The following is a 16647-nucleotide window of genomic DNA, read 5'->3' as shown; positions in this document are numbered from 1 at the left end:
TGTATAAATACATTTTATAAGCAGCATGGATTAAGCTCATGGAGACACTTTAGCAGATGGTTGGCTGCAGCTCTTGGTTACATATTTGAGTATTAGATTTGATTTTTATATATTATTTGATACAGCATGTTTATAAACATCAGTGAATCTAGAGAAATGTATATGGAAATAGTATCTCCATGCCTAGACCAGCAAGTGGTTTTCTTCCAGAAGTGATTTTACACATTCAATGCCATATAAACAAGTGAAAAGAGAAGCTTTGTTTGGAGCATGGTTCCTTCTCCCTTGTTCCAGCTTCAGTAGTAAATCAGTGGCAGATCTGCTTTGCATTGGTTCTTTTAAAAGACTCCTCTCAGTGCCTTTCTTCCCTTATTAAAGAGTCCTGCTCCTTGACGTGGCAATGCACAGTTGTTTGCCTCGCTTTTACTCAGTTGCTCTCTACTCCTGATTTTCTCATGAGCCTGCACTTGTTCATGCTCTTCTCATTCCCAAACCAAGCAACACAATTTCCTTACTTGGCCTATGCAAAAGCTACCACATCAACTCCCTCTTGCTCCCAGCAAAGCCTCGGAATATTTCTGTTATCTTCAATTTCAGATGTGAAGTGTACTCCACGCTTCAAGGACGCTTCGCTCTGCCAGTTTATTTACAGGACTTCTATTTTCCATTCACTCCCAAGCACTTCTTTCTAGATCTGGAAAGCTGCTTTGGAAGATTCCGTAGCTGCAGTCAGGCAGCCCACCCAGGCAGCAGCGCGGTGACAAACACCCGTGCCCCGGGACGGGAGCGGGCTGGGCGGGCGGCACCGGGAACCGCTCGGTGCGGGCACCGGGGATCGCTCGGTGCTGCAGCGCCGCCTGCAGCCCGCCCGGCCCCGCCCGCATTTCGGGGAGCTGCTCGTCCTTCGGGGCCGCTCGGTGTCATTTATCAGCGCCCCTGGCGGGCTCCCGTGCGCTCCCGGTGTGAGCAGCGAGGCGCACGTCGGGGCTGGCACCGAGCGTCCAGCCCGGGCTGCCGCTGCAGGGCGGCGCTGCTGGGGAGCAGCGGCATCGGCTGAGACAAAGCGAAGGGGACGGTGGGGAAAAGGTGACCTGTCCTGCCAAAGACCTGTCTGCTTCTTCCCAGTTTCTCTGTGCCAAGCAGGGTATTTGGATGCTGCACTATTCAGCTGATAGGGTTGGGTGGTGTTACACTCATTCGGCTGATCAAATGTGCCATGTGAAATATGTTATGAAATTACTTGTTTGCTAAGGTATATTTAACATCATTTATCCCGTGAGGGAAAATCCACATTACCCAAACACAATGAAAAATATTTCTTCTGATGCATTGCTATTGCCACAATAATGATTAGTGGTGATAATCAGTTTTTGTCTTTCTTGCCATAAGAATAAAGTAATAGAAGTTAGGGAAGACCCATGAGTCATCACTTGGACTTTACCTCTCCACCCGAGACTATTCCCAATCTCTTAACTTTCTTAACAGCCCAGCTATTTTCACAGACTCACAACTATGAGCCATTATCCAAAATGAACTATCACATCATCATTACAGAATGCAAATGAAAGTCAATAAGAACTACATCTCTCTTTAGTTGCAGCTCTGCTTTCCCGTTTTGATTGTAAGCTCAGAACTACCAAATCTCGTGCCTGAAGTGCAAGACACACTCACCTGGTGTCTGTCTCACACACCATCACTGTGCCCATCACCTGGGCATGTGCATCCCCTCTCCCCTGCCGTGGGAGTGGGGCCATGCAGGCAGAGGAGAGCACTGGACAGAAGGACAGCTCTGCTAGAGGCAGCTGATGGCCCAGAGCTGCTGTGCCCACCCTCTGTCCCAAGGAAACAGCACACTACAGCATCACTTGGCATAACACCTGCCTGGAAAGGGACTGTGTTTCCATGATGTGCTGCACAACAATGAATACAAACTGGCTTTAGCAGAGTGCTGCTGAAGTGATCTCTGTGAGTGAAGGGTCTTCCCTGCAGAGGAATAAATGGTTGGGTTGTAATCTTAAGTAGGAAGCAGGGTGACAGCACTCCTCCAAAACCCTGCAGCAAAGCCTCTCCCCAGCCCTCTGCTATGCAGATGTAAGTACAGATATTGCACTCCCTGCTGGGATACTGCATCTGTCTTCCTTATGGCAAGACTGATTTAATTCCATCCTACAGGTTCCTTTTCCACATTTCTAAACTACATATTAAATCCTTTTTATCTTCCTGGATAACTTATTCAGTCCTGTCTCTTCATCTGTCTTTGTTCTTCCTTAAATTTCCGTTTGTATTCTCCACCTCATGTTTTTTATCTTCCACTTTTATCTTGTACTCTGTCCTGTTCTGCATCACAGTGCTGTTCCACATACTTAAGTTGATCTATTGCCTTTGAAATAACAGGCCACAAATATTATAGCTTGTGTATATCATCTCCATTTATGTCTATTTTAATGTTTCTTTCTGCATTTACAATAATCTGTATCTAATGAAGGTTAAACCTCCTGAATTCTTTCCAGCTCTTTCTGTTCCATTTATTTTTCTGGGCATTGCTGAATTTACATGTTTTTTTCTGTTTCTAGTTATTTTCTTATGATCAATTTGGATAGTCATTGTGAATATTCAGTAATCTGAAACAATTTCTAGTTTTTGTTTCAAACCAATTTTCAGTCTAAGGTTTCAGCACTGCATGGGTGTACATTGAATGTGGGGGTTGCCCTTTTCCTTCTGGCACCAAATGATCCAAGTGGTTTCGGGGAGGAATTGTCTGTGGCTGATTCAAAGCCCTCTTGTGTTCCAATGCATCTCCTTGCTTCATCACTGCCAGGCTGTGTTTATCTTTTCAGCATAGTGGATTTCTGTCAACTAATATTTTTAATATACTTTATCTTAGGCTGGGTTTTAATATCACATTTGATCTTGCTGCATACTCTTTCACTTCAGCACCTCCCTAACAGCACACACCCTCATTCTTCAAACATTCTCTTTCCCTTTTATCCTTTGTGTCATTCATCACTGCTCTTCCCCCTCCCTTGTTTGGCAGTTTGGGTTGGTTGAAAGATCTTTCAGCATCGTTCATCTTTTGGGTGTGCTGGCTTGGAACCTGGATAAAGCAAGGCTGACACTCGGTCTACGTCATGTTAAAAATTTATGCCTCTTTATATTAAGATGGGAGAGCACTCCTTGTTCTTTCCTTAAACAAAGTTAGGATGTGCTGGCTTGGAACCTGGATAAAGCAAGGCTTACGCTCGGCTCTATGTCACGTTAAAAAACTTTATATTAAGATGGGAGAGCACTTCTTCTTCTTTCCTTAAACCAAGTTAGGAGGGCTTTAATGTCAGACTGTACCACTCAAAAAAAAATGTTTTATTTTGTTCAGTGGCACTGGCAAACTGTGCTTCCTCATTAATCCACTGGGCATGTAAACCAAGGAGGAGAACAGCAATAACACCCTTGCTTCAGCAATGAGCTGTCCTCCTTTACATGGGCTCAGTGGTCTGCTTCTTCCAGGGAGGACCAGTGTGGGCTAAGTGTCCCATGGATGTGTGTCCCTGACAAAGTATCCTCAGACTATTTATTTTCTGCAGTTCACTTGGAAAATAATTCTCTACATGATCTCCAGGGTGCAGATGTCATCCTCACATGCTTATTTGACATGCCCTGCACAGGTTTATCAGAAGTGCCAGCAGTCCCAGGCAGTTGGTGCTGTGAGCACTGCTTGCAGAGGAATGCTCACAGTCTGACCCTTTAGACAAGCAGCAAAGCCATCTTCCCTGGATTAGTGGGAGTCTTAATGCAGAGATTTCCAGTTGAAATGCTGTGGTGTTTGTTACTTATGCAATGAAATTTGCATCCACATTGGACCCTTTTCATCATAACATTTCTAAGTCTGCACTCAGAGCTTTGTTAGAACAGACCAATAAATGTTAAGGAACTCCTAGAGGATAAAATATATTTCTTCTTTATTTAGAAGTGGAAACTGTGAAAGACTTTCTAAACAAATGGTTCTTAGCATGCCAGGAAGATGCCTGGTAAAGTAACTGGAAAAATGTTTTCAGTAAACAGCCTGCTGCTTGTCTAAGAGTAACTTCGCAGTGTAAGCTCAGAGTTAATTTTCTGGAGCAGTAGCTCATCTTTATCACTTCAGCATTCCAAAAAGAAATTGTTTCCATTATCTGTCAAAAGAGTTGCTGGACCATTATTACTTTAAATGGCTATTAAGAAATGAACAGCCAAGACTTTGGTCAGTGAAATCTGTGCTAGAGATTGCTAGCTATAATCTACACTAGTTGGTGGATTTTGTTTTCTGACTAGACAAGGATCTAGTTCTCCTTAGAAGTACTTCCACAACAAGCAACTGATTCACAGTGTAAAACTGTAGTAGAGAGAGAAAATTATTTTAGCTTTGTAAACCTGCAACAGCACATTCACAAATATGAAAATAGGTTCATTGAAATATGAAAATAGGTTCATTGAAATGTTTGAATGGGCACTGTTACACTGGTGTTCAGAAATGACAAAGTGAGTGGAGGCTTAACTGAGATCCACCTGGTAATTTAACAAATGCAAGGGATAGAGCAATCCTACCATAGCATTTAAAATTTTATCAGATAATTCTGTAGTACAATTCTAAAATATTTTTTAAAAATACACAAAACCGAAAACAACAAAAGAATTTTTTCCTTCTCAAATCTGCTCACCCTTTAATTTATCCTCACCTTCAAAAGCTGTGTGGGACATGCAGCACAAGTGCTGCCTCTTACAGCCCCACAGAGCAGTGGTGTTTCCACATGAAGCAATGTCCCTGTACCTAAAGCGGGTTTTTAGTATGCATATGATCTCTCACTACTGCAGCTTTAACCTCTGGAAATAGGCCAAAATCTTGTCCAACGTTGTGCAAGAGCTGCACAGCACTATTTGTGGTAGGTAATACTGTGCAGAGGTCACCTCTGGCATTCTTCGATCAAGTATTGAAGGGGAATGTGATTCCTATTGTGCCGGCTGCCCAAGTGTGAGCACAGAGCTTAACTGGATGAAGAGAAAATGTACATCCCCTCTTTTGACAATAAGCTAAAGGAATACTTCACAGATCTGTCATTGTATGAGCTGCTGCCTTGGCTGAGACCGTTGTTCTTACCACAAGGTAAAAATGAGACATACCAGCAGTCAGTATGTGGAATCCCAAATCAGAATTGAGGTCTGCACAAGATTTTTTCACTTGCTAAAACATGATGGAGAACACTGACATTGTCATAACTGAGCAGATGTTCAGATGCTGGAGAGGAGGTGGGTTTAAGGCCCTGAGGAATGCTCTGTGACTCCAGGACAGAGATTCCCATGCCTCCTGGCCATGAGGGCTGCAGGGGGTACGGGCAGAGCAGAGCCCGTGCTGCCTGCAGCTGTGCCAGCTCTGCAGTGCTGCCCTGCTAGGCACAAACCTTCTCTCCTCCAGTAAAGCAAGCATCAAACACAGGGAACAGTCATGTAAAAAGGCTTTGTGGAGGCATTTCTGGTACGTTCATCTTTCAGCTTTTGGTAACTTGTCCTGTTAGATCTTCATAAATGGGTTTATGCCATTACCCATTTACAAAGTCAGGATTCACTGCTGCATTCGAGTGCACCACATATAATGGAAAGTAAGACAGCAAATACATTCTGTTCTGATTTACCTTGTTCTGCCTGAGAATAAACAAACCTTTTATCTTCAGCTCATGTATTATTACTAAGAAGCTTCTGAAGTACACACATAAGATTCTAGAGTCTGCTGTACTGCACACAACTTCCAGAAATGGTAAAAGATTTAGTGTCTGCTCTGTGTGAGACTTCAAAGAGTGTGCATTTCTGCTTTGCTTATAAAATAAAATGCTTAGGAACAAATCAGATTTTGAATGTAATAAGAGCCTTAAAAGAAGCAAAATAACTTTGAAGAAGATCATTCTATTATTAATCTAATAGCTCACTTTATTTGACCCCAATCTTTTTTAAACCAGTCTGTTCTGTGATATTCACTGGCACCATTATATTAATATAGTATTATTTCCATGCAGTGTTTTCAAAACCCTAGTAAGTTACAGTTATTTTTCTATATATAAAAGAATGGAGTAGTACTGGTTAACACAATTGTGCAGAGAAATCAAATAAAGTCTGTAAAAATTCATGAAGAATAGGTTATTCTGTAAATTGCATGCCAGGAGGACCTGGAAAAGTGAATAACTTGTAGTTCTAGGGAATAAGCAACCTTTCACCTCTAAGTTTTTACTGAAAGTGTGATATATACAGGCATCAAAATTATCCAGATGCACAGTGTAATAAAGGATAATGCTCGACTGGAGAAAGAGACTGCAAAAATGACACCATGATGTTCTGTAATTGCCTTTCACTGGCAATTTATCAGTTATATTGTATAAAAAGCCTTGGAAGCTCAACTTAGGTTATAGGAGAACATTATTTCCATTTCATGCATCATCATGACTGATGGAGAACATAAAGACCACATTACTTGTGCATGCATCTGCATAACTCCATAGCCTGCAGTGATGCAGCATTGCTTTATCTGTCTGTATAAGTCAGGGTGTGTTTGTTTACAAAATAGCCCTCCTGGATTTCATTATTTCATTATGCAGGTTTCTTCTTGAGGTCTCTCTGCAGGAGTAAATGAAATAAAATGTACAAAAACCCCCTTGGTTTGACAGTAAAGGCAGCAAAATCACCCTGAAACTAGATGATTTCCAGAAGTCCCTTTAAACCCTAACAATTCTGTGATTCTGAGGAAATGTCAGGGGGGAAAAAAAGATATTCCACCAAATTTGGTGTGAAAAATCCAGTATTAGTTATGCAGAACTAGACAAGTCATTTAACAAACTACTTTGCTCCAATTTCACCTAATTCTAATTCTCTTCAAAAATGTCTTGGGGAAAAGAGAAGGAAACTAGAAAAATGTGCCTTTCAGTTTTGCTGGCAAAATTCTAGTTTCCTTCCCATAAGACTATCTGTACTTAGTTTTGAGTCCTTTTAAATTTAATTTAGTTTTTAAAGCAAGCTTTTATTTGTAAAGGAGTGCAGAGCACGGGAGATGTCACACACGATTTAAACTCTCTCCTCCGGTAATTTGCAAATTGACGTGGTTTGTTCTGTGTCTGCGTCTGCTCCGTCCCCAGGGTCAGCGGACTCTCTCCTTTCATGGGAGACAACGACAACGAAACCCTTGCCAATGTCACCTCAGCAACGTGGGACTTCGATGATGAGGCTTTCGATGAAATCTCCGACGATGCCAAGGACTTTATCAGCAATCTACTGAAGAAAGACATGAAGTAAAGGCTGGATTTACCTGCTGCACTTTGTGTGTTTGCATTGAGCCGGAATTGCCTCTCGTGTTTCCCTGCTGTGCATCTCCCCAGGGCCGCAGCACCTCTGGCCATACTTTATAAGGAGCTGTGCATGCCTGTGCCCGTGTGCAGCTCTGGATTTCACTCACAGGGTGCAGGGGCTGAATGGAGCTTTGGAGCTCTTTGTGCTCTTCCCACCCCTCGGGTGAGGTGCACCCAGGGCTTTTGTGTGGCCACTCTGATCCCCTCTCTTTTGTGACACACATTCCTGCGTGAGACATCCTGTCTTGTCTGAATGGGTTGCAGTTCTGCCTTGTGTTGCTTTTAAGTGTGGTACCTCTGAGTAGGCAGCTTCCCTATAAATGTAGTAATTGGGCAAGAAAAAAATCAGAGTTGGAAACTGCAGAAGTGTCTGAACGAACCAGTGAAAGAAAACATACTTCTTCCAATGAGTTTCAAGTGGATGGATGGAGAACAGAGGGTTATTTACATATGCACCCTGAGCAAAGTGGAGAATAGGTGTGGCAAGAGATTTGGACATTTCTGTTCTGTGAGATGTTCAGGAGGCTATTAAGTGGTGGGATGGGGGAATCTCTGGAAGTGAAGGAAAGGAGATCTGGGACAGGGTTCTGTCAGCGTGAAGCAGCTGAATGGCTGCCATTGTGGCTCTGCTGTATGTGTTCCATGCCTAAAACATAAGGCTTTTCCTGCTTTGTTTTATAATATTTTATTAACACTTAAAAATGCAAAGTTTTCTCTCAAAAAGATCTATAGAAATTGTGAAAGTGAGTTTAAGAAGTTAGAATGGCTGGGAAAGCAAAACCATGTGATCTTTGTTGCTAAATTTAGGAAACACAAAAATCAGCTCCCAGCAAAGAGAGCACAAAAAATGTTACAGCAGGTAGGTTCCTCTCTTTTTATTGGCAACACTGACTGGTCTTTTTATACAAAAACAGGAGTCGCTTAAATTGTACTCAATGTCTTCAGCATCCCTGGCTGCAAAAAGACACCAAAAACATGGAAGCCAAAAAACTTTCCAAAGATAGGATGAAGAAATATATGGCCAGAAGAAAATGGCAGGTAATGAAAAGGACGTGGAATTGGGCTGGATATCCTAACAAGCCTCTTTATTTTTAATGTTTATGATTCTAGGGAACACATCACATCAGGGGGTTTCTGCTGCTGGTGGAAGCTGCAGCGTGGCCAGGGTGGGAATGCAGGACAGCAGGTCTGGTTCCTGCAGCTGGGCAGCAGGAGGGTGCACAGCTGCACATGGATTACACAGGATGATCCCATTTCAGGCTACTGAGAGGCATGAGCTCAAGTAGAGTTTTTTCTACTCTTCTGGGGTTCTCTCTCTCTTCTCATGCCACTGAGAGCTGGAGGATCGTGTAATTCTTAACAAACCTGAACAGTACAGGTAAAACTTGCCTGCCTGGCCTCCCTAAAGGTACCTTAATTTATGGCAGTTTAATTTACTAAGCCAAGAGTTCAGTCTTGTTGGAACCTCCCCAGCTTCCCATTCAATCAGACTGGTTTTCTCTAACATATTCAGTCTCCCTATCTTCTTTTTTCCTAATGCTGGTACTGGAGTAGCAGGTCCATCTCTGCTACGCTGATAGCTACAGGAGTTGCTGTGTGAAATTCTGAGTACTTTTGAGTAGCCTACAAAATACTAATTTGTGTATGTCTATCTTATATTTTCTCTTACATTCCACTCCTTTCTTGAAGCTCATGCAATACAAGTGTTTGTACTACAGCCCTCATAGTTTGAGCATATTTTAGTAGCCTGGTGGTTGATCCTGGGTCCTGTCAGAGGTCTGCTCCCATCATGCAGATGGTGCTTTCTCATTCATTTCATATCAGCTCGTTATCCATGTTGGATGAAATTCAGCCCAGCCCAGCAGGCTGAGAGGGGTGTTTCCCACCAGAGTTCAGTTCCAGTTACACAGGACAGGGCTTCTCTGCTGGCCCTCCTCTCGCACAGTGCTTTTTATCCACAGCTAACAGAGACATTCATTTAGGTATGAGTTCATCAGGGGAAGTTTATATCTGCAACTAAATTTGGTAATTCAGTCCAGCCTGCTCTGTCTCTCCTAGAACAACTGAGCTATATATAAGCAGTTTGTCCACCAATTCCAGTGAGGTTTGCAGAGATCCCAGATAATTTGTCCGAAGCACGATTGTTGCAGAAAATCACATGCCTGTTGGATTGGATTGATCAGAAGCCTTTTCTGTTATGTCTTAGAAAACAGGCCATGCTGTCAGAGCAATAGGAAGACTGTCATCCATGGCAATGATTTCTGGTATGAGTGGGAGGAAGGCCTCTGGGAGCTCACCTACAAGCCCTATAAATGCTGACAAAGCAGAGAATGAAGGTAAGGATTTTTTTCTGTCCCATATTTTCACCTGTCTCTGAATCAATCCTACTAAAACTTTTAGCGAATTGCTAGAGACTAATTGAGTTGGATATTACTGTCCTCTCTCTCTCTTTCTTCTTATCTTCCTATTTTTTAAAGAAATCTGTCAAAAATTCACTGTCCTTATATTGTCCTGCTACTCAAAATGTCACAGTATAAGCCCAGGCAGTAAACTCTTTTCTTTTTAAAGCCAAAGAATTAAGGTAGATTCGTCAGCTGCACTTTCTCTGGGTTTGGGAATGCATGTTTATACAAAGATGACAGTGATGTATTGCCTTCTCATGCAAGCAAGCAAGCAATGAAGTATTAACACTTGCTGTAACCGTGGCACACACCCTGCAATAACCATGCTCCTCAGACAGGGCATTTAAGGAAATGTCTGTGTTACTCCCAGAGGTCCCCAGATGAAACGTGAATTAGTGGTGTGTAACAGTCAGATGTTACAGTTCAGCAGTGCAAATGTTTGACACTGCTGAAAATCAAGCAATTTTGACAAATCCACATAGACCGTGGGCCTGACACAAGTGGGGCTCGTTTATCCCTCTGACTAGCAAAAGTCCAGCTTTGGTTAGAAACAAATTCAAGGGAAAAATACTGAGGATTTGTAGCATGGTGGCCTTGAACATCCATTTCTTTCTATTTATGGCCTGAATCCTTTTCTAGCTCCAAAAGATTGGCACAAAGCTAAGCAGCCAATGTCCTCGCTGTCCCATTAGTCTGACAGAATTAAGTGAAATAAAAGGTACTTTCATTACCATCTGGTAATTAAAAACTAAAATACGTCTTTTCAGAACATGCCCTGTAATATTGTTCACTACCTCTTTGCTCTCCTCCAGATGCTTTCCTCGAAGAAGTGGCTGAAGAAAGGCCCCACGTAAAGCCATATTTTACTAAAAAAATCCTTGACTTGGAAGTTGTGGAAGGAAGTGCTGCTAGATTTGACTGCAAAATTGAAGGTACTTTGAATAAGCATGTCTATTTCGTTCTCTCCTTCCTTGTCAACTTTCTGCACTGGGTAATTGTTTTACTTTTTCAATTTTTACTTCTGTATTATTGTTGAGTTGGTGCCATTTTGCTTTACCAGCATCTGCACAAATAGCACAGATGTGTTTCAATAACAGAAATTATTTGGAGCTTGTTCTGTACTTGCCATAGAACAGAAGTCTCCAGGAGTCCACGTGTGAATCACTAATTAAGAATAGAAAGTGAGAACTCAAATTTGATTTTTGAGGGAACAGTAAGAGCAAGATGCAAAGTAGAAGCATAAATTCCAATAGTATACTCTTAGAGAGTGCCAGCCAGACACCAAGAATTAGTAGGAGGTCAGTTGTCTGAAAGGACAGACCAGATCAGGTCACCTCAAGATAACTTTAAGCCATATATACATTTCATTAAAGGCAAAGAAGTCTCTAACTGTATATGCATAAGTAAAGATAATATTCTTGTGCTGGTCACATAAATCACATCTAGAAAATACTGTTCTGTTGCTTGGGGGTTTCTAACTTATGAGTTCAGGAAAGAAACCTCAGACTGGATTATGCAAAGTATAATGAGGAGACACGTAAGGAGTGTGAACATGATCAGCCCAAGAGTCTGAAGGCCAAGAGCACTGGCACTTCTGCAATGAGATTGAACCTTGTGTTTCTCAGCTGTGAATGGAAATTTAGAAATTCAGAAAGAAGAGCTGTGAAAACAAAACGGGTGGGGTCAGTACCATCCTGCATGTGTACAAGTTAATTTATAATCTCAAAATTAGGAAATCAGAAACTGCCTCATCCACTTTCTGCTTGTTCCTCTGCTCTCAATCTTTCCCTGCCTGGGTTTCCTATCTCACAGTGGAGATGTGAGGATGGATTATTATTGCTGATAGACGCTCAGCGTGGGGGGTACGTGCACAAGTACTGAATGGAATAAAACAGATGGATGTACCACAGCTGATGTTCCAAACTTTGCAGTGTATTGCTGCAATGTTCACTCTGCTTTAGGGATTCCTGCACTTTATTTCTGCTCAGTGGGGAGTTATCCTCCCCTGGGACTTATCCTCCCCTCCCAGTCCAGAACTTGGCTGAGATCACAAACCTTCCATTTGTTACAGCAGCCAAGAGTACTGTATAAGGGATTGTTCTGCAGCAGGCGTTGTACAGCGCTGCTCCGAGGCTCAGCAGAGCCATTTGCTTCACAAAAGGCTCTGAAACTCCTGTTGAGATGCACAATCAAAATGCTTTTCTTAGACTTCCTCACTTACCCTAACAAATATAGAAAAAGGGAATGCAATGTTCAGACAGGCTGGCTTTTCAGGAGCAGATTAGGAGGAGGAAGATTCAGAATAAACACAGCAAAAGCAACCTGAGAAAGGTATTAAATTGTAAACCCAAAACAGTTTACCCTTGAAATTCTAAATCTCTGTGCTGGGAGCTGTTGTCTCCGGAGAAGCTGCAGTGTAACGTGAGCCTCAGATGCACTGTCAGGAGGTCCCTGCTGGCTGATGGCTACAGCACACAAAAAACTGTCTGCAGGCACTGCTCAGGGACTGGAAGGAGGAATCCAGCGAGTACCGCAGTGCTCACGTGAAGTTTTTGCTATTCGTAAAAAATAGTTTCTGGTAAATGTGAAGTAAAAAAGCCTCACACCATCTACATTTATTTTCCATAGAAGTCAGTGAAATATTTGTCTACCAACACATTGGCATGTCCCCACACAGGAATTAGAGCACAGGAAATTAGTGCTGAGTTAATGCTCGTTCATTGCAGTCGCTGTTCTCTCTCTGCTCTCACAGGCTATCCCGACCCCGAGGTGATGTGGTTCAAGGATGATCAGCCTGTCAAGGAGTCCCGTCACTTCCAGATAGATTACGATGAGGAAGGGAACTGTTCTTTGACTATTTCTGAAGTGTGTGGGGACGATGATGCCAAATACACCTGCAAAGCTGTTAACAGCCTTGGGGAAGCCACGTGCACCGCAGAGCTCCTTGTGGAAACAATGGCAAAAGAAGGAGAGGGAGAAGGAGAAGAAGATGAAGAGGAGGAAGAATGAAACAAGGCTAAAAAAAATATATTTAAAGACTCTCCTTATAAGGCTCAGAAAACCAAGTTATCAAAAGCACCTTGTGTGAAACATAGGTCTTTGGGGGGTTGTTGTTTCAGCATGATCAGTTGATACCTGTTAGTTTTATGTATGGGCATTACTTCCAACCAGCAGGCTTTTTAAGTTGCTAGCATGATTGGATTGACTTTAAGCAAGCTATCAACTAAGTTGCCCAGACTACTTTTAAAATCAAATGTATGGAAAGTAAGTTATATTCTGAACATCTTAAAGAAAACTAGTCTATTTACTGAGCTCATTGCTCTTTGCCATCACTTTTCTCAGCCAAAACCGCAGCTAAGTTGGCTCCTCGAGATCTACTTTAAAGGAATTGTTGGCCAGACATGCAGTGAATCTCTCCAGTCCTGAGGAATAGGCTGAGCTGCATCTTCTCTAAGGGAAGGTTTGACACAGCCAGCATTGCAATTTGTATGTTGGCATGGTTCATTTCTTGTTTCCTTTAAGCAGAGTCTCACAGACCAAACTTCAAACATTTTCACTGCCTCTGACAATGAGCTGTTAGTGAGTGCCCTTGTATTTCTGGCAAGCATTAAACATCCAGGTGGTTTCCCGAGATACTCCTGATCTTGCTTTTAGCCAGCTGATCCCACTTTGTCATCTTTCCCTTATAGAGGCTGTCACTTCAGTGCAGTTGCAGCTGCCTACTTAAGAAACAGACTGAAAACACAAAGACTGAGAATATTTTCTGTGTTTCTGGTCAGTCTGATAAAGACTTAGAATTCATATATATGCTGCTGTGAAAAAACAGGTTATTGCACAATCAGTGATTTCTCTGTGCATGTCTGTGAATGGAATCCCAGGTTAGTTAAAGTTTTACTTGCATTTATTTGGCAATTGCAAAACAGATTTCAACTGATGATAAGCTGGAAACTCCCACAGATTTTTTGAGTAGCCAAAAAGATAGTAGCCTGGATTACAAACTCCTCTATTCTTCGCAATTTCCAAAGAATCTTAACCTATATAGGACCTATTTCTACCTTATGAGCTTGACTGTCTTGTTTTTGTGTTGAACCTGCACCAGTAAGGCTGTTGCGTTTTTTAAAAACGCAGAAAAAAACCAAAAAAATCCAAACCCCATTTTTTTCTCAGAAATGGTTAACGCACTCAGACTTAGTAACTTTGCTTTCCTTTCACAGTATTGGCACTTTTTAATTTTTTTTTGTTGTTGTTCAGAGGTAATATCAGAGGCTGCAAGGTGATTATGCATAATCCAAAACCAGTGTGTCTTATATCTATGTATCATTCCAAAAGTGATTCTTTTTCTTTTCCACTTTTTGTGTGCAAAGTTGCAACCATTTGCATTTCAAAGGTTACCTCTTTTAAAAAAAAAGACATTACCTTAAATCCTCACCATTAAGTAGTCAGTGTACTTTAATACAGGTGTGTACATTACCAACCTTAGGTTGTTTGATATTACCTAGTTGTGTATGTGTTTCATATGATTTGCTCTTCTACATTCAAAGCTCAACTAATGTGGGTGACACGATGGTTTGTAACTGCTTTACTCTTTGTTGCTAAGTTCAGATTGCCAGCATGTCTTTTCAATTGATAAAAATCTCTTGTTATACTAAACACAGTATTGCCACAACTCCTTATACAGAAAGGTTTTGAATCTGATTTAGAGCATACAGAGCTTTTCTCACTTTTTTTTTTTAATGTTTTAGGCAACAACAGGGTGTATTTTGTACCTTAATAAAAATATGCTAATGTTCTCTCTGTTTGTTAAACCATCAGAATTGCAAAGATGAGACCGCTACGGCTGTAGTTACTCACGGTTCCTAAATAAATACTACCACAAAGCACACTCCTCGTATGCTCTATTGCAGCGTCACCGCCTCCACCTTGGCCATGCCTCTCCTCCTGCCCCTCAGGTGGCAACAGCGGAGCCTCCCTGATGTCTGTGGTGCTGCTGCCCTTCTCGTGCCCTGGCTGGTGCTGTGTGGAGGCTGCTCGGCCCCAGCGCCACCAGCTACAGCCTGGGGCTGGCTCTCGTGGCCTCGTGCTCTGCCACGTTTCCAGTGTCACCACAGGCCTCCATGGGAACGTGGATGGGGCACCAGGGTGGCTCTGGGCTTGTGTCACAGTTGGGAATTCCCATATGGTGGGGAAACATAGAGTTCTGGAAGACTGCGGGAGGAAGAGAGAAAAAAATCAAGGAAGACTCAATGTAGATACTGACTTACACCAATGTTTCTAAAAACTGTAAAAGAGATAAGCACAAATCTGCTTGTGCTGCCTTTATTCAGACTTCTGCTGTCATGCAGCCCACATCACCACAGGCCATGCAGGACCACACAGACTCTCCTTAAAGCAAAGATTGTGCAAACACCCTGCTTGTAGTAACGTGCTTCTTGAGCAAATCCTCAGCCTTTCGAAGAGCCATCTTTGCAGGTGTGCCCCACTGTCTCGTGACTGTACCTGGCTTTGTTCAGTGACTGCTGGTTTCCTACTGCAGGGAGGCACATGCCTGAAGCAGGAAAAGCTCTGGCTCTGCTGGGCTGCTCTGTGGGCACAGCAAGGTCTGTGGGTGCACTGGGTATCAGAGCCCACGGACTCAGAACTGCTGTTCCTGCACAGATCTTCCCTTCCCTCTCCTCCTTCACTAGTCCTTTTGTGTTCCACAGGCTATAAACTGCCTATTTTTCTTTTGGCCCAAGGATATTCCAAGGAGTTTACCATCTCCCTCTAGCTTCCTATTAACGTCCATTCTATTCTGCAGGAAACAATGACCTCTACTTCCAAAATTATGTGACATGCATCTGATTCAGCTCTGAGCAATTTACTGCAAGCTGTATTTGACCTTGAATTTTTTGCTTTGTTTGATAAATAGAATTCTATTTCCCCTGAAGAAAGACATTTTATGTACTTGGAACCCTGTCTCATTTTGCCAGCCATGGTTTAATAAAAGGCATTCCCTCTTTCTCTAAACCTTCCCTTGCTTGTGTATTGTTTGCAGAAGTCCAGTCTTGGGGTGTCACAGGCCTGAACCCCAATAGCAGAGGTTATGCCAGACACTGGAACTGCCAGAGGTGGGCCACTTAATTCCCCTTCTATTTCTTTTGTATAACATTCAGTCTTCTCAAGAGACAATGGAGAATTTGGGGCTGGTTGCTGTTTTTCACTACTTGTGTTTCTGGATTTGCAGAAACTTAATTTACTTAATGACCGTCCTGTCCAACCTCCCAAGCATCCTGTGCACATTTCTGCTTGATGAGGAGACCTTTGCCAATTGCATGTGTGGCATGCAGTCACTGGGTCCCTGCTTCCCTGTGCTGACAAGGAAAGCAGCACTGGACTGCACACCCCTCTCCTCTGCAGTGACTGTCAGACTTTGCAAACAGAGACTTTTTTTTTTTTACTTGCATACATGAATAATGAATGATTTGTTTTTCTAAAGTTTGTTACATTTATTGAAATATTGCACTAAAGCATAGCTGTTTGAAAATTGAGTTCTCATAAATCATCCTTGCCTTTTGAGCCTTATTGTCTGCAAGAGACATGCACATGAATTCCTAAGCCACAAAATACTCACATGGAAGCAGAATTTTCTGAGATGGGGAGTGAGGCTTATGCTGTTATTCTGCAGTGCTCATAAAGGGACTGCACCACAACATGCATGGGAAATAAACCGGGATATATTTATGGGAGTGGAGAAGTAACTCCACAACGTGTTTACAATTTCTGTAGGGGAGAAAAAAAAATTCTTCTGTTGTGGCTGTTCAGAAAGGCAGTTTTGTTGGTTGCTGGGAAAGTAATTCTTTCCAGGCTTTTGCTCTTGTAGGGAGCTTCAGCAGGAAATGATTAACAAC

At 42.4% G+C, this 16647-nt stretch overlaps 1 protein-coding gene across 1 annotated transcript in view; it reads left to right on the top strand.

The window, feature by feature from the left end:
- MYLK (myosin light chain kinase) overlaps positions 1–14659 on the top strand; it is a 194806-nt gene extending 180147 nt beyond the window's left edge. Inside the window, exons 28-32 of the mRNA XM_030951810.1 lie at positions 7149–7301; positions 8273–8396; positions 9565–9694; positions 10573–10692; positions 12513–14659. Of these exons, the coding sequence (XP_030807670.1) occupies positions 7149–7301; positions 8273–8396; positions 9565–9694; positions 10573–10692; positions 12513–12769 (784 nt within the window). The 3' untranslated portion in view covers positions 12770–14659. The remainder of the gene's footprint in view (positions 1–7148; positions 7302–8272; positions 8397–9564; positions 9695–10572; positions 10693–12512) is intronic.
- Positions 14660–16647: the final 1988 nt, after the last annotated feature.

The sequence above is a fragment of the Camarhynchus parvulus genome, chromosome 7 (genome assembly GCF_901933205.1).
Source record: "Camarhynchus parvulus chromosome 7, STF_HiC, whole genome shotgun sequence".
Taxonomy (NCBI): domain Eukaryota; kingdom Metazoa; phylum Chordata; class Aves; order Passeriformes; family Thraupidae; genus Camarhynchus; species Camarhynchus parvulus.
Note: the sequence above shows the minus strand (reverse complement) of the source record. Positions and strands in the feature narration are given on the sequence as shown.